Genomic DNA, 19,200 nt, shown 5'->3' with positions numbered 1-19,200 from the left:
GGGAGATAGAGAGAGTGTGTGTGTGAGAGTGAGAGAGAGAGAGAGAGAGAGAGAGACAGAGAGAGAGAGAGAAACAGAGACGGAGAGAGAGAGGCAGAGAGTTGCATCGGGTGAATCAAAATATTCGGTTACGTTACGAGTTTTATATCTTACTCTGATTAAAATAATAGCAATACAAATATAAGATATTTGTAAGGCGACGAATCCACTTGAACTCAAATGCCCATGGCGCGATTATGAAACAGAAACACACAAACAATATAAAAGCGTCTGCATTATATAACAAATACACAGCGGCAAGACCATACAGAAATGGCAGAACAATTAATTATATGCCGAATTAAAAAGATACTTTAATAAATATTTTTTAACACTTTAAATGATCTGCTTTTACGAATCTCTAGAAGTAGACCATTCCCCCACTTAGTGTTCATTAAGATTAGAAGAACTAGCAATCCAGAAAAACGATGGTTTTGCAAATGCTTACGACTGTTTTTTGTTAACGATTTCTTTGTAAACAGTTGCAAGCGTTTGCAGAACAGTTTTAAGCCTTTGCAATTGGTTGTAAGACTGTGTCCCTGAAGTTCTTTTTACTTCGCCAATGCTAGCGACCACGTGACCATTATGATCGACCCATTAAGTACCAGGAGTTAGCAAAAGGTCCCAAACATCCACAGATAGTTGCAAAGGATTGGCGAATAGTTGCTAATCTTCGCAAATACTGTCGCTAACATTTGCTTATAGTCGCTAATAGTCGCCAATTGCCTTTCGCAAACACTTAAACACTTAAACATCTATTATTAAAAAATCTAATAATATATAAAATGAATGTGATTAATGATGACTCTATAGTTCATGTTTAGAACTTACCTGAGCTTACAGAACAATGCAGTGTAGTAAATCGTAATTCCAATGTATAAAATTTCTGTTTAAAACTTAAACATGTTATATGTTTTTTTTATTTCGCAGCTATAATAAGTTTCCTGGTACATAATACGTCTCCTTCTACTATTATTTCCCTATGCAGGTATTGTTCGAGCTGTTGCAAGAGAGTTCTTTCAAAGTGAAATCAGAATGGATGTACTAGATGAAACACACGAGGAGGAGAGGAATGGCAAAAAGGAACACGTGACCTTTGCCATCTTTCAAAAGAAACTACAAGAAAGTATCGATACCACCTCGCCAAAATCGGATTCCGATAAAACGCAGCAGAGCGAGTCAAAACACAACAAAGAGGTAGAAGATTGTTGTTATTTCTAAAATGTTATGAGAATGCCTCTATAACATAGCATTTGACAAGGAGCTCCAGTAGCATTTAGGTTTGCGTAGAAAAAGATTTATTAAGCGTTCAACTATCTATTTTGCTTTAATAGTTAGTAAACAAAAATCAAAGTAGACGCCAGTAATAGACTTGTAGTGATCCGGAAAGACGTGCAGTTGGAATGTGTCTTTCACTTAAAAGCAGGGTAGTATACTGACACCACTTCAGATTTACGTATACTGCCATCTGTTGTTCAAACTAACCCCGATGGGTCGCCGGCCATTTCCCACAATACATCACCATCTGCATGACGCGCGCACGGTGATGCTGCGGAATAAGAACCGTATATTCCTCTAATTACGCGCGCCTGAAATGTATCGCAATTGAATTTACATTGCAGCAGTGGTAGCGATATTGGTAAAAAAATACCATGCCTTAATTATATTATAGCACTAATTTTCTGCATATTGAGAAAAACCGTTATAGAGGCGAACTCGATTAGATAAATGCTATTCTTAACCAACAAGATGACTGATTAAAAGCTTTATACTAACAATTTGGTAACGTTTTCTTTACAATGATGAAGTGACATACTTTTCTTTACCATAGTTATCTTTACAGCTTCTTCTATTGAGGAGTTCATTTTAACAATTTAGCAATACAAAATACTTTTGTTAGCACTTTGAATAACAATATGTGATCAATGTAGTCCTGAAATAATTCAGGAATACACACAACTATAATCGGTAGTTTTGTAAGGCTTCGTAGTATATGCCTGTTCAATTTTGAATATGATTATTTCTTAATCATAATGTATACCAGAATACGAATGATGTATATTGCACGTGTTACGTTCTTCCATATCATACTACCATTATTAATAACCAGGAAGCTTTGTTCACCTTTAGATTCCTGATATACTTTCTCCTATTCTTTCTGGTCATTTTACGCTCGGGGTATCAATCCATCTTGCACATCCTTCATTTTCCAACCATCTTCTTTTGTTCCTTATCATCCAGCACTTATCTTCAAGAGAGATTCCAAATTCGAGCTTGAAATGTTCAGAACAAAACAGAAACCATCCCCCGTATTACATTTTCGAGAATTCCACGAGCTGCCGCTAAATGTGGTGGAAGTTTCTGGTTGTACTGCATGTGAAAAATAAGAGCTAAGCAAAATTCATGCTTTTCTCAGATGACTACTCACCATGCTGATATTTATGAATATTTCAAAATAGGCAGGCGTAGAGCAGTGCTAGAGCATTCTAGATCAGGAATAATGCTCTTTCTTCGCTTCGTTCTCATTCTGATTTCTAGTTCCATACCGATTATCTTGCAAAAGACTATTTTTGTATCGCGGCAAGGTTCATTAATATTGTTTTAACGGCTTGCTTCTTTCAATCTTTTGAATATTACCCAGAACAACATCTATATCCGCTTCATCAATTGCTGCCCTTTTTGCGGATTCAACAAAATGTTACCATCAAAATATCGACCTTTGAATTAACAAAGAGTTTAAATGTCACTTTTTTAGTGTTTCATTGTTTGAAAAAACGATTCAAAAGGCCTGGAATAAAATTTTAGTAGAACTTCTCTTTCTTCACGCCTGATAAATTTATGTAAAATCATGTTCCTTCATGTGAACATTCACGCAGCTCTGCACCTCCGTTTTATGTCTTTAAATAAAAGGGTTTGAATTTATGTCATGGTCTGGTAAATTCCGCTGTTCCTGGTCAAATAATCTACTTCCGAAAAAGAAATTATTAAAAAATGACAGAATCAAAGAATCACCTGAACATTTCCTCGGGAATTTGGAATCTCTTTTACATGCATGCTACTGCACGTCACGTGACATGACGGGACTATAATCCATTGCTGTGATTGGTTCATGTGATCATGACTACCATCTTTTACCCTCTCATTAGAACATCACTACTGATGATAATATATCGGTGACGTCATCAGAATGGGTGCCTTATAAATGGGTGAGTTAAGTAATCCATTTGATGTCACCACACTACCCCTCGGCGATCGAACACCCACAGCACTATCTTATTAAACATGCACAATATTCTCAGCCAAATATAAACAAAATATCATATTTATCCTTCAAAATATTTGGCTAGGAAATGTTAACGAGTGTTATGTTTGGTTTGCAGTGAAAATAAATAAACAAACAAACAAACTATAAGAAAACTAGGAATCATCTTACCATGCTTAATAAAAGCTGCGATTGAGTTTACTATCAATCTCAATGATTTACATCGAGAAAAGAGATTTATATTTGAGTTATTAGTGGGCTTGCGACAAATTTGGATAAATCGAAATTCAAATAAAAAGGGGGCCGCGTATCAAAATAGGAAAAAGGAAGACAAATCTTTGAGAATTTAAAATATCCTTTCAACGAAGAAAAGACTCTCTGTACACGTGACACAGTGAGGTTCGTGGAAACACCCCGCCTTCAGGCCTCCCCCCCCCCCCCCCCCCCGCACAGTAATTTGAAGCTCATTACACAACTCCGTAAGAACGTCTAACCCTCGACGGACGAGTTTGAGAAAGGAACGATTGGTGATTAGTAGCATCGATACTCATCGGTCATTACAAGAACACTTAACATGTAATCCAGCCGTAATCAGACACTTGATTCGAAGATGAACTCTTAGTTGGACAACTCACCTAAAACGCGGTGATCCCCGAAGTTAATTGTCGAAGAAAAGAACACAGAATAGAAAAGAAAGCAAATCCGACATCAAAGGGATCTTTTTAGTGCATTTCTGCTTCTACCTTTAACCTCTAATACAAAATGAAAGTAGTTTAGGATAGCTTCTATAGATGCGAAAATGATAGATATACATTGACAGTGCTGTCATAGACTTTAAAGTAAAAATAGCATAATGTTATTTCCATAAATGACGTCTTCTAAATTTGCTGAATAAATTTCTGAAACACAAAACTAAGCTTTATGTACGCACAAAGATTAAGATTAAATTAAAAACAAATTAGAAGATCACTTTGAAGAAATGATATAAGCAAAATGCTCTTCTCTTTAACAATGCCATATCGCTTAATCCTTAACACGGCTACTCCTTAAACGAACGTCAACATGATTAAATCGCTTCTATGCATTATAAAAGAAAGTCAATTTACCGCGGCTAAAGTAAATAGTATATTGTACAATTTCACACAACGAGACCAAATAGTAGATGAATTTCCCTTTTTCGTTGAGTGTGTATAAGCATCACTGTTGAATGGAACCGAGCTGATACTGTGCAATCGGCTTAAGATTATGCTCGTCTCTTCTAAATCCGAACCAAATTGATGGATAAGTAGCTGTTTAAAGCTCCCGAGTGGTTCCGATCAGGTCTGTCGCCGTCTTGATATAAAACAATCAGTTTCGGGTCTTTGTACAAGGGGTTCAAAACGGCAACATTCAGTAGACGAAGGTGATTCGCCATCTTGTGCCAGTTGCTTCCTGATATACTGCGATACAATTTCAGCATGTGAAAACACGAGTTACATTTAGAAGGAATTTTACGAGAACTTGGTTATTAAAGGAACTGGAAACAATGGCGCGTAATTTCACAAGTGCTCATGGAGATTGCAACGTATTTGTGAGTATTCCGAGTCGCTAAATATTGCGGGAAATGATTCGTTCGCAATTTGATCTTTTTAAATCCCATTTTGGTCATACTATTTTTGCCCGTATTCGTTTGCATCATGATTTCCACAGTTACTTCAAATTGTTTTGAGACTTACAACTTTTCAATTTGTAGGGGTTCGTTTTAATCAAATGCAGTCAGCATTTCTGTTTTATGAGGAGAGAATGTATTTTGCCTCATTCGCAGGGCAATGGATTCAATTTGTCGAATAAAACGATCAAATCTTGTTCAGATAAAGTTAGGTCAACCAATTTTTTGAGGGGAGTGTTGATCTGTATTATTATACTGGCATGTAGGCTTAATAGTTAATGATCGTAATTGCATGGGTAGATCAAAAGCATGAACGGAGAGTTTATTTGCATCTTATATTAAAGCATGATATCAGTAATCCCCAAGGATGAGTTATCTTATTCAGTACTCAATCATTGCATGAACTTCAATGAAGCCACTCATCATACCAGTCATAACGACTTCACAAGTATTTAATCTCCTCATTCATGTCCTTATCCCTAATGATTTTACACCACCCCAAAATCACATTCTCAAACCAGAATCCATGACGGTCTCTTCTACTCATTTGTACGAGAGGAGTATGGAGAATCCGACATAGCAACAGGTCTCATCACCATTATTGCTATCATAATCAAAACGTGACTTCTATGTTTGACGTTTTGCTATCGCTCGTATTTTGCGAAGAGAGAGTCGAAGTATGCATCTGAAACCCTTCTTACAAATTATATCAGCTATATCACTCATAAATAAATACAGGAATATGTTTATATTTGTTGTTGAATAATGGCACAAAATAATTATTTAAACTTGAATTGTCCCATCCCTCTAATTCCGTGTATTCTGCCATTTTGTATGACTAATGTATGCACACGTTGAATTATTTTGACTTTTAATTTATAATTTATTATTTTTTTACTAACAACATATTGACTTATTTATTGTTTTTAACAAAACTATATAACCATATTTTCCTTTGTAATACCATTAAGTAAACTCTATTATCTACCTATACGAAATAAATTTATTGTACTAGTTTCTTTTACATGTGTTCTGTATGACTTGTTATATTAATTGCTAATATCAACATTTTTCTTTGTTTTGGTCCCTCGACTTCCGGCACATTTATTTCTTCAGGATGAAGACCATGTAAGTATATCATTGCGTTCGGCTTAATTCCTCTATTCTTATTGGTACATATGTATTACCTGATAAGTGTGATCTGATTCGATCGGTCACGTGATGTATGCATTTTGAATGATTGTAAGGCTCAAGCTTAGCCTGTTCAATTATGTGGATGTGGTGTAGAAGTGTCGTGGTATAGTGGTTCATTCACTTGACTCTCAATCTAAGGGTTGAGGGTTCGAATCCCAGCCCGGCACTAACGTCCTTTGGCAAGACAAGACTATTATATGTAGAGTCAGAAGAACCCGCGGTTGAATTTTTCTTTTTTTAGAAGGGCAACTCACTCTAAGAAATACTTGGATTTGAAGTTCAATAGTATTGGGAATATGAACAGTACTGAAATATTTTAATTAGGAAACCTGAGTCTAAGATAAAAAGACAAATGTGTGGGTCCTGGATTAGATTGGAACAGACTTGACCATCAGAAGGGGAACCATGGAAAGAAAACTAAACTATTTTGGGCACATTGTTAGGAGATCTGAAGGTGTTGAGAAGCAAATACTGCAAGGAGCAGTAGAAGGAAAACGAGGTCGTCCACCAATATCCTTGACTGATGATATCAAGAAAGTGTCTGGACAAGGAATGAAAGGTGCAACACAAATGGCAGGTGAAAGAGTTGCATGGCGTACTCTCGTGAAGACCACAGCAGCGCTTTACAGCGCCACCTGAAGTTGATGATGATGATGATGATGAGTCTTGGTTTTTAAAAACGAATCTCTTGTGGTTTTGGCTGGAGATGTGATGAGGAAAAAATAAAAAAATATATTGCAGCCGTATGAGGATCTCTTCTTCTCAAAGGAATAAACAAACCACAAATTACATTCCCTGATTTTATAGATGAACTATGAATACAAGATGAAGTGGTTTGGAGAAATTAAGTTTGAATTTCGAAGATTGCAAATTTCCACATATAAAATTAACGTTAACTTTACAAGACATTTGGTATTTTCATTTATAACTTAATCCCAAAAGGAATTCTTCATCGGCCGCGTCAGAAATATTTGTTAGTAAACTTTTGTTCTCATTTTGTTCAACTTTTTCGGATATAAAAATTGGATCTCATAATTATGAATATCTAGAAAACATAGATGTGTCGAAAAATATGTTTCAAATTGTATTTCCTAATAACTGTACCTGTGTGTGCCCTTAAACGATTTGATTGGCACCGATGTGGCTCGCAGTGTGTTGATCAAAGACTGTGATAGATGTAGGGATATTGATCGATGCAATTATATCATTTATATATCAGCCATTGTTGTTTCTTTAACATTTTAACTTCTATGCTTTTATGGAATCGTATTCCATGACGTATCGCATTTCGATTTTCTCTATTAAAGTGTACAGTGTAAATGTTCAGTTGAATTAAAAATTACAGTTTATGATTTAAAAATACAAATAAAAACCCGTACATTTCATGGTAAAATGAATTATGGATTTAATTTATATTATGCTTTGATATTCATATTATTCTTGTTTATTAGCTGATAGTATAGTAAAGCCTATATCTAAAACAATATATAAAAAATAGACATGGTCGCCAGGGACGTTTTCATGAACATATTGAATTGATTCGGATTTTGTTGTTGTTGAAAAGTATCAATTTATTTATATTCAAAAGCATTCAAAGAATTGGACGCTGTAACGATTATTTTAATCCTATGTTTGGCAGAATGTTCGACAAAGGCAGGCACTGAAACCGAACAATGAACGCCCCGCTACCCTCAACGTCAATTCCTTAGTCTCCCTCGCCAACGACTACGGCAGCTTCAGTCCATCATACCCCGAGAAGCTCTGGTTAGACCAGCGAATGTTCTGCGAGTACTTCCCCTATCACCTCGTCTTTGACTCCAACCTCAGACTTCTGCAATCCGGCGTTCACATACAGAGGGCGCTGCCCAAGCTGCGGACAATGGAAGACACCACTGTGAACGCTCTCTTCAACATGTTGCACCCGCAGATTGACTGGAGTGTGCCCAGTATACGCAAGTTCATCAATATGCAGTTTGTCCTGGAGACGAAACGAGAGATGATAATTCCCGGATGGGGCGAAGAACAACCAATGCTTCAACTAAGAGGTAAATAAGAGTCTTTTATCAACTCAAACATTAATATATTCAACCACAGTATTTCAAAGAAAGTATCAAGTGCACATTTCTTCGAAATCAATCAAGTGAGTACAGGGTTCTTTCGTCCGATAAACTATGGGAGTAGTAGAAAATGTGATTTGTGTACGATGGTGGTGTAATGCATCATTTACAAAGATTAGACATTGCAGGAGGTGAGAATGTTTGGGAATTCACCCTCTCTCTTTTCTTTCTACCAGGTCACTTTTAGATATGGAAGGCATTTTTCTCGTTCTTTAACCTCAGAAAAACTAATGACAATTTGTATAAACAATTGTATTTAGATATAATCTATTTCAATTTTTACCCCGTCATTACTTTATTTATGTATGAAAGTTAAATAGACCATTAGACATTTCCTGAAATATGCTGTGGTTTTTGTCTTTCTTCCTGTTCACCATAGTTCACATATATAGTTAATTCGAGGTAAACCAAATTTAAGTCAAATAAATGGCGATGGTTGCACCATGATGGCGCTCGTCTAAATAATAAAAACATGCGAAATAGACCACCAAACTTCTCGACATCGTATAATCTACTTCGTTGCCTTTAAAAGTAAAGACCAGTTTTGGAAATGCCCCCCCCCCCCTCTCAAGAAATGAAATGGAAGCTCTTATTACCAATCATGTAAAAGAATATGCTTTGACTAATACGTGATCATACAAATTTTGCCGAGAAACCGCCTACTAATTGATATATTTGGTATATTATTATATATATTTGGACTTGATAGATATAACGCACGTGTCGCGCACGTGTGCGTAGTCCCATATACATATTTCTGTGTACAGTGCTTGTAACTTTACGAAGACTGGGCCAAATTTCTCATCATTTTGATGATTCCAGAACCTTGCAGTACACACCAATACTTATATGCTAGATGATCAACCTTTTCTGATCGATTCCACAACGTTTCTTTTACAATGCCATCGCATGACCATAACTGGTCTTATCTTTAAAGTGTCATGTAATACCTTGAGATTAGAACGAACTTGGAGTGTCATAACCTTACAAACAAGCAAAAAAAAATCATTGTTCGGGTCACAACTCAGCTCAGCAGTGAAACGACCTATAATGTACTTTTCATTCTAAATATTTATAGTGTAAACGATTTCCTTGTCATAGCCTTAAAGTGAAAACGATTTCCTATCAAACACCCAACGATCTAACTTATTTCGCTAAAACGCATTAGGATGTTAAACTGTTCATGAACGTCAATTTATATCCCCTGAGTATCATGAAAATTATGTGTATCCTTTGGCAAGACATTGATCTACATTTGCCACACTTAACCCAGGTGATGTAAATGGGTCCCTGGCAGGAATTAATTCCTTGAAATGCTAGAGCGCCGCAGTGGCTGCCTTGCTAAAGCCAGGGTAATAATCGGGGCAGCGTCACAACGTAACGGACACGTGCGCTATTATAAGAAGCCACCATTATCATTATTATTGTCGTTGTTTGGACAACCTCGTTAAGGAGAATGTATTCAATGAATGTCTTGAGATATCATTCTCTATTACAGGCAGTTGTAACCTCTTTCAATTGTACTATAGGTCAAATGATATGGATGGACTCACTGGATGCCATTTTCTGCTTCAATAAAACAAACTTTAAAAAAATAGTATCTGGGTGTATTTCCCCCCTTTTTTTATAGTCATTGCAGTAAATATCGGAAATGTAGTCGTGTGCCGTATGGCTTGTTATAATAAAAGATTTTAACGAATCATTCACATCCTCCCTTAGAAATAAAGATTTTGTTCTCTCAGTCACAATTTCCTAGGTTATGTGCTAAACTTGATGAACATTTTGTGTATCCTTGTTTGGATAAACTCGTTGAGTAGAATGTAATCAATGAATGTCTTGAAATATTATTCTCTATTACAGGTATTTTTAACCTCTTTCAATTGTACTATAGGTCAAATGATATGGATGGACTCCCTGGACGCCATGTTGTTTGCTTGCTCACCTCGTGTTGCTAGTCTGAAGGAATTAGAAGAAAGGAACCTTCATTTATCGGATATCCCTCTTCATGATATCACCAGAGATCTTATCCTCTTCAATCACCAAAGACTAGCAGAGATTGAAATCGGAAAGCAGCTTGAACAGAAGAAGGTATGGATTGTCTACAATGAAATTATATTGATAATAAGCATGATAAGATAACTCCTGTTCGAGCACATATCTAACATGTATGTTAGACTTGAACTTTGTATAATACACAAGTTTGGATCACATCTCAACACACAACCATATTCATATTCACAATATATAGCCATAGATGAACATTTGGGAGGGAGGCGAGTGTGGAAAGTCCGCTCAACTCCAACCTATCATTTCTCTACGAGAACCTGAAGACGGCAGATTCCAATCATTCCATTCACGATAAAGTGGCAGGCATGAGAGGGAACAAGAGTTGAGACCATAAAGGCAGCGCGAAAACTACTTAGACAAAAATCAACAGGTTTTACATTGTATTAATCATCAGTGTCCTTCTCTTCACACTCCTGATTAATTTAGGAAGAGCTTCGGGGTGCACTAGGAGAACTTGAAGCAGAGAAGAAGAAGACGGACATGCTTCTTCATTCCATGCTTCCGAGACAGGTGGCAGATCAGCTCAGGGAGGGCAAGAAGGTCGAGGCTGGTAAGTCTTTGCTGGTTCATGGGCTTGGGTTTAGGGCATGGTAAGGGTAATGAACGTGCTTCTCATCATATGCTTCAACAAAGACCATGATGACAAGTGGCCGATCAGCTCAGAGATGGCAACAAGATCGAGGCTAGTAAGTCTAGTAGTGGTTGGTTTTGTCACAAAGATTCTCTTTCAAAGACACCCTATGATTCCAAAACAGACCGCCGATGAGAAGCGGAAAGGCGAGGCTGTACTATTCGTCCGAATAACAGTAATCATAATTATTTAGGCCCTGTGCAGAATTCTGCGATAAATATTTAATTACTTGCAATATCGGTCCAGGTGATGTGATATATCCAAGAATTCTGAACCAAACCACACACTCTCTTTGCTGCTAGCGCCATCTTCTGGGCAAACAGGATGTGGCTCTTTTCCAAGGGTGGGAAGTGTACTTTTTACTAAAACCTGTTTTATGTATCACCGATTTCCATGTCGCTGCTATAAATTAAAAGTATGAGCTTCACATATTAATTTTTACAAAGAGACTTTGCAGTCTGAGGCCAAGTAAAAAATCATACATGTTTACCGTTTTTTTTTTTTTTTTTAATTTGTTTTGATTTTTTTTTTAAAGAAAAAAACATGAAAAACAATGCTAAAATGGATCTTTTTCTGATTTTAAAAATAAAAAATAAAAAAATTGTCGGCGGCCATCTTGAAAAATAGCCCGACTGACAGGGAAAATGTACCTAGCGGCCATTTTGAGCGGCCATTTTGAAAGAAAAAAAACAAAAAAGGGCCTCCTCCTTCCTATTTTTCAAAAAAACAGGACGCTAAACATGTTTTTTTTAAAATTTGGCCTAAGTATACTCTCGGGAAAGAGTGAAAGCACTTGTTGAGTAAACTAATTGAAGCACGCGTATGCTCCTTAAAGGCACTATGTCTCATTTGCAGGCCAAAAAAATGAAAAAGTTAAATTCCAACTGCATTTGAAAGATAATACTAATTTAGAACTTCCCTAAAAAAGGTGGGGCTTGAAAATGTCTTCAAGTGGGAAAATAACGACTATTAGTTGTCAAATCGACTTTAGGGCTATAGAGCCCAAAAGTAATAGTCTCGATTTTCAGACAATTGTACCGAATGGTCATACGTTTTATGCTGCGCAAAGATTCAATCAGTTTAATCTTGGCCATCACAAGAAGTGGGCTATTGATGTAGACAAATGCTCATGTACCCTTTACAACTCTTTTCATGTATGTTATTAACAAAGAAAAAAAAAGCCAGTCAGTCACTCAATAGTGTCTGACAGTGAAGTCTAGCAAGTAAACGGGATTTCTTGCATAATTTGAATATGAGGACACTGCTAACGTTTAAATTTCACAGATAGGACATACATGACATATTCATGATTCCTGCAAAGTTCTACAGAATTTGGGGTTGGCTGCAAAAGGGACATAGTATCTTTAAAGTACATTAATTTTCATACCTGCTATGTCATTTACACAAATTTGAGAGAGGTACAAACAGATTTTGTATCATACTTTACATAGACTGTGCATGTAGGTCCTATGTAGAAAGAACAATCACAGTATTATCTTGACTCCTTGATTTTCTCCTTTTCTTATCTATACAAGGCGAGTTTGAGATGGTCACAATTCTTTTCAGTGATATCGTGTCTTTCACCAATATTTGTGCTGAATGCCGTCCAATTGATATTGTCAACATGCTCAATGCTCTCTACACGAGATTCGACAAACTCACTACAGTACACGATGTCTATAAGGTAAAGTTATCAATACAATAAATGATAGTTAGGAATGTTACCATTGTCGTACTGTTAACAATGTCAACTATTTTTAATTGCCTTTACACCTCTGGCTGTAAAAATAGGATAGCCCTACATACCAGGACGAATAATTATAAATAATATCAAATATTTATATAGCGCACATATCGACCATACAAGGTGCTCAAGGCGCTCCGAATATTACCCGGCTCTGCTAGGCTGTCGATTTCGGCGCTCACAGCATTCAAAGAGTTCCTTCCTACCGGTACCCATTTAACACCTGGGTGGAGAGTGGCAAATGTAGAATGAAAGAGAGAAGCTATTGGTACCCTCCCATGTAGCAAAAGTTTGAGCTGGTCACCCAACTGAGCCCACCAGGCTGTGCACCTAGGGCAAAAGAAAAAAGAAAAAAAAATCGTTTAAAAGTTAGTGTAATAAGAAAACTGTTAAAGGGGTTCACTTAAAGTTCGATTCAGTACCTCACAATTAACATTCCTATTTCTTTCCTAATATAAATTCAAACGAATCCCTTTGCCTTCTAGAATGCACTTCTCCATATTCAAATAGCCCCGAGTCCGCGATTGGGGCTTCTTTGTTGCATTACTGATAAGTGATTTGTATATTTTTTCCCGTTTATCTTATTTTCACTGTGTTTTCTATTGCAATGTTCATTTATGAATTTCTGTATTTGTTAGTTCCATTTAATGTGTTTTTTTTTCCTTATTCAGGACCATGATGAAAACAGCCCTGGTAATCATGCTTTTTATCCTTTATGAATATGTTTCAGTAAATGAATCAACGAATTGATATTTGCCATTTATGACGGAAATGAACTTCAAATTAAGAGGGCACTCTAATACATTGCGTATGTCCTTTGGCAAGACATTGATCTACATTTGCCACACTCCACCCAGGTGAAGTAAATGGGTACCTGGTAGGAATTTATTCCTTGAAATGCTAGATCGCCGTATGGCAGCCGTGCTAAAGCCAGGGTAATAATCGGGAGCGCCAGGGGGGTCAAATCTGACCGACATGAGCGCTATAAAAGAACCCACTATTATTTATTTATTTATTACATTATGTATTTCATCCCGTTACGACAGGTGGAGACGATAGGCGATGCTTACATGGTAGTAGGAGGTCTGCCGATCCCTATGGCTTCACATGCTGCTAGAATAGCTAACCAAGCTCTAGGTATGATGTTCATATGCAAGGAGGTCATGTCTCCGGTTACTCGAGAGCCTATCGGGGTGAGTAATTACTTACAGGTCAACTTATTTATTGCAAACGAAAAGTTCAATAGAGACACTTAACGTCTGTCTGCACTAGTTTGGACAGGATGGATTAGACCTCCCTGCAAGGTCACTGGCAGGTGGTTATCTCATTAGATCAGCTCTCAATTATTAAACATAATAAATAGAGGATCATGTGGGACCAACGGGCACCGCTTAGGCATTGTTTGCTATATAGAGGGCGCAAGTAGCTACAAGTAGTGCAGTCCCACTTAAAGTTTCCAAATTGCCGACCCTAGTATGTCTGATTTTTTGTTTTGGTTCTCACTTCTTAGGTGTTCTGGTCCACATGACAGCCATAGTTTGGCTAGTACTTCTCCTTGGCCTCTCAGTCCTTAGATTCTTAGATTGTTGGGTCATTACACGATTCATCACTTCTATTAAACATACTCAATCTATTCCAATCTTATAACACATTATCATAAACAGAAGAAAATGAAATTTGTGGTCTTTTCTTGTGTTGATTGTAGATTCGTGTTGGTATTCATTCTGGTCCTGTTGTATCTGGAGTGGTCGGGGAGAAGATGCCTCGATACTGTCTCTTTGGTGATACAGTCAACACAGCTTCCAGGATGGAGAGCCATGGTCTTCCCAGTAGAATCCATCTCAGCTGCCATACTCACAGGTAAAAACCAACATCCATCTTCTAGGTTTGTATGGTTATATATCAAGCATAATATGAAACCAACGTATCTCCTGGTCAATATGCCAGGGAAAATTATTGAAAACAAGACAAGAAAAAATGCCTTTAAGGAGTCTATGGCATTACAAATTATTTCGGGATTTTTTTTTTTTTAACTGAAGGTAATCCATGGAAACTTATAACAATCTTCGGACATAAAATACGTTCTACCACGATGGAACGTTTCCCAATATCATAATGTTTACCTGATACCCACTTGATTTCAATACTATTATAAAAAGGGGGGGTGCGGAGGCAACCACCCCGTACTGGTTGTAAATTCCCCATCGTTCCGCTGTCGGTATAGGCATTGTATTCCTTTTCTTTTAATTCTCCGTCAATTATAGTCAGAAGGCCCATTAACACATCCAAAAACCACTTGAAAAAAAAATCGTGATTTTTCGGTAGACCATTCACACTACTGAAAAAACCCTGATATACTGATTAATTGTGTGTGAGTAGTGCGCATGCGCGACTCGTCGATGCCCTGCATGCCTTAGCACAGAAGCGAGAAGAGTCACGTGCGCAAAAATAGGTATATTACAGAAATTTGCTTTTACACTTCAAACAATCGTATATATAAAAAAAAACATAGGCAGGCGTTTAAAAAAGAACACACTCCACAGGTGGATTTTTCGGTTCCGATGTTTCGTCGTTTTTGCCGGTAATTGCATAGCAACTAACCAGACACCGGAATGTGAGAAATTCAAATATTTTTGGTTGCAGTGTAAATACAGCTAAGATTTGTTCTCTTTGCTTTTATTTCCCGATCTAGATGTCTTCAAGGTTACCCGTTCCGTTTCAGCGAGAGAGGAGAGATCGTGGTGAAGGGTAAAGGAACCATGCGAACCTATTTCCTTGAAGAGAACGGAGGGGCTGGTTTGGATGAGATCATGGGTAAGGGCCAGTCAAAGGCTAGTACACCAGAGAAGACGGATAGATGTAAGTCACCACCAGAGACACCAACCAATAACATGCCCAACGGTAAGATTCAAACCTATTTAGCTTTCGACACTTTTTACAATTTAACATTATTTTTATATCTGCATATATCGTCAGAATATGCCCTAAAGCACCATCAGGGGCAAGTTCTTTGAAACCTCGAGAAGTATTAGTGGACATCCATTTTGAATGCGTGTTGATTCTGTAACACGCGTTTTTCTTGTATTTCCAAGAATTCTGATTTTGTAGATTTCCAGAAACTGGTGCGAGCATTATTTCCTGGCCAATGAAAGATGTAATGCCATTACAAATCTGCCAGCATTTTCAATCGCTCTCACTTTTGCCTTTTAAAACTTGCTCTTTTTTCGTTGTAAAACTTGCACCATTTTATAAGCAACACTATACCAGAAGTAATACAAAGACATTTATGATGCACTGTCATGACAATTTTGCCAGCATTTTCAATCGCTCTCATTTTTGCCTTTTGAAACTTGCTCTTTTTTCGTTGTAAAACTTGTAACGTTTTAGAAGCATCACTTCCAGAACAAATACAAAGACATTCAAAATGGCAAAGAAAGAATCAATTATAAATGCTTATTCTTTTCATTCGTACTCATGCTTGAATGTTTGACAAAGCGTCACCAGAATCAAGTGTGCAATGTGTGTGCATTCCAAAACTATTGACATATTTATGACATTTTGCGTACTATTTTCTTTTTTTCTGGCGGTGACATTGAGTCATTTTTGTTAAGTACATTCTACACATCGTTAAATCTTGATTTCTTTCTTCACATCAATTATTACGAATGTCATATTATGTGAAACCACTTCTCTTTCTATTTGCTTTGCATTATATTTTAGTACATTTATATGCAATTAATCATATCTATTTTTTTTACACATTCACGTTTGATTTGAAATGAATCCGTCTTCCCATCAGTCAGACTGATTTTGTATATACTTGAAAGACACACTCCTTTTTTAACTTCACGCTGCAAAAAACACACGTGTTTTAATTTGATTTGCATGTTTTCACTTTCTACTTTCGGTTTTATTGCAAAATAAGCGATTTTCGGCAGACATACGTTTTATGCCATAATTTGACCAAGGACTGACATTGTTTTGAAACACACTGCTAAAGAATGAGAATGAGAATTAAAATCACACCCAATGGCAGCATAATCTTAAAGCTTGCTAGAAATAAGAAAGTCAACAAATATCAACAAATCAATTCTGAGAATTATTAGATGTGATGTGACTTAGACTTTGTTATAAATCACACATGCTGTAGATGTAGATTATATTGCAAACACAGGGAAATACTAGCATACCGATTCCCGGGATCTTAAGATTGCTCCTATTACCTACCTCCTTTTCTTTGTCCCGTTTTTTGTTTGTTTGATAGGGGTGTCCACCTTCCACCATAATAGTACAGTGGTCGTGCCTATGTGGTATCCCGATAACGACATGACAAGCGGAAGTGCTATCCACATTTCACCGCCAATATTCCCCAACGCTGGCAGTAATGATTCAGGTAGTACACATACATCAGCTGGAACCCCTTCCTGATCCCATGTCACCTTCATCACGTGATCTCTTAACCTGGTGCGCACGCGCATGATAATACACGCGTCCATAACACACACCCACATTTTATTACACCCTCTCCCGCGTTGGTGGAAAGAGTTAGGGACAATGCTTATAATGTTAGAGTATGGTAACAACTATGACTTTTGATGCTATATGTGAAATAATAACATATTTTTTGACAAATTATTCTCAAATTAGAGAGAATGTGAACTAACATGCCACAGTAATTATCGTCAGCTCTTTTGTAATTTCTAGGGTAGAAGGAGAAAAAAATGTATTCTCTAAGTATTCATAATTTATGTTTTTGATTCAACATTTATGTTTCTGATTCCTATAAATAAATTGACGATATTTTTTTCATTTTGATGAGACAAAACAACCTACAAACACGGACCCTATTTGAAATAAGCCTTACATAGATGAAACTTACTTTGATATAATTCACGAAGCCTGAGGAGGGAGAAAGAATCTGTTAAAATTAAATGATGAACAAAAAAAAAGCCCAATATATTAAAACAAATTGGTAGTTATTTCATATTTATCATGCGCGCGCATCAGTGGAGAACATGTGACTCTTGCCCGTTCATGTGACGTCTTCTTGCGGTATCTTGACCTTGGACCTTTGACCCTGCATGTATAGACGTATTACCAATATTTTTCTTGTGTATGCATGCTAGCTGGATTGTGTCCATACATCAAATTATGTCTTGACTATTTCAATTGTTAAATCGGTGTACATGCTACGTGTATATTTAAATATTGGAACTATAGAGGAGTCGTGATACTGTGGTTCCTACACTTGACTCTCAATACAAGGGTTAAGGGTTCGAATCCCAACCGGGCACTAATGTCCTATCCACTCTCCACCCATTTGATAATGGGTCCCTGGCAATGATGGGTTAATAATAGTTGCAGTGCCAGCACTGATGCGGTTATCCTTAGTAAATAAGACCCTGGGTCTTATTTACTAAGGATAACCGCATTGGGCCAATTGTTTTCGACCTGAGGTTTTATACCGTTGGTAATTGAAATAGAAGAAAATGCTGATGTATGGACACATTTCCTTTTCCACATTTTCGAATACCTTACTTGCATGTACCTTGTTTGTTTTGAAAAGTATCCCTTTAGTATTTGCTAGTGGGTTGAGCTTTATGTTTCCCTGTTTAATTATGCCAGAACGATTCAAATGATATATTCAATTTTGTGTGTTCTGTACTTTTGCCTTCCGATCGGTTGTGGCGTATCTAGCATATGATAAAGCGGGCCTCCATCCCTCCCGACCCCCCCCCCCCCTTCCCGCCCAGTTTAAAACCCACTCAATCAACAGGGATGCTCCTAACGGGAATCCCAGATGTATCATTCCCATTCCCTTGAAGGGAAAATTCGGACGCACCTCCCCCTACTCTGGCCCCTCGTTCAATTCTTGACACGCCACTACTTTAACAGTTGTTTTTAGTCGGCGCAGTCGCAAACATTGTTTGCGAACTTTACCCTTTCATTCCAAATAGGTTTAGCCCATAATGCAGTAATTCCATTCAACTTCATCATACATTTCTGCCACAAAAACATGGGGAATCATATGCAGTTCCTAGTCCACAATGTCCACAATGTTTGGTCCGTGTATGCGACCTCGCTAGAAGTCCATAAATTGTGGTCATAATTATATCTCAAATACAAGTTTTATTTCGTTTTTCTTACGTTCTTTTTGTTTTTTTCTTCCTCGCTATGAACCGTTCTTTTCAAAGGCATATAGTTGCTTATTTTGATTTAAGTTGCAAGGGGTATAATTATGCTTAGGCCTAGTTGATACATTATCGATATACATAAAGTTGTACTACATAAGTGCCGTTGTTTTTCCTTATTCAGATTTCTTCTGAGCATGTATGTGTTTGTTTGTTATATGCCAAAGTTAGACATTTATATTCTATGCCAAATAAATGTTAGATAGAGAGGTGTATCTCGAGTAATGTATATATTTGGTCTCTCTTGTAATGTTAAACTTTTAAAAGCTGCAGTTGTTGCAATTCATCACTATGACAAAGTAGGATT

General features: G+C 37.1%; 1 protein-coding gene across 2 annotated transcripts in view; it reads left to right on the top strand.

The window, feature by feature from the left end:
* The window catches only part of LOC100890426 (guanylate cyclase soluble subunit beta-2), a 70,722-nt gene extending 52,623 nt beyond the window's left edge, over positions 1 to 18,099 (top strand). The window contains exons 6-16 of one of the 2 annotated variants that reach the window (XM_030981563.1): positions 1,028 to 1,236; positions 3,186 to 3,245; positions 6,066 to 6,077; positions 7,783 to 8,188; positions 10,152 to 10,348; positions 10,754 to 10,877; positions 12,494 to 12,642; positions 13,749 to 13,895; positions 14,408 to 14,562; positions 15,395 to 15,603; positions 16,967 to 18,099. In XM_030981563.1, the coding sequence (XP_030837423.1) occupies positions 1,028 to 1,236; positions 3,186 to 3,245; positions 6,066 to 6,077; positions 7,783 to 8,188; positions 10,152 to 10,348; positions 10,754 to 10,877; positions 12,494 to 12,642; positions 13,749 to 13,895; positions 14,408 to 14,562; positions 15,395 to 15,603; positions 16,967 to 17,130 (1,832 nt within the window). In that variant the 3' untranslated portion in view covers positions 17,131 to 18,099. The remainder of the gene's footprint in view (positions 1 to 1,027; positions 1,237 to 3,185; positions 3,246 to 6,065; positions 6,078 to 7,782; positions 8,189 to 10,151; positions 10,349 to 10,753; positions 10,878 to 12,493; positions 12,643 to 13,748; positions 13,896 to 14,407; positions 14,563 to 15,394; positions 15,604 to 16,966) is intronic. The other variant, XM_030981564.1, reaches the window with a different exon arrangement.
* Positions 18,100 to 19,200: the final 1,101 nt, after the last annotated feature.

Source organism: Strongylocentrotus purpuratus, unplaced genomic scaffold (genome assembly GCF_000002235.5).
Source record: "Strongylocentrotus purpuratus isolate Spur 01 unplaced genomic scaffold, Spur_5.0 spur5_scaffold_12, whole genome shotgun sequence".
Classification (NCBI taxonomy): Eukaryota; Metazoa; Echinodermata; class Echinoidea; order Camarodonta; family Strongylocentrotidae; genus Strongylocentrotus; species Strongylocentrotus purpuratus.
This window is presented reverse-complemented; position numbering and strand designations above follow the sequence as displayed.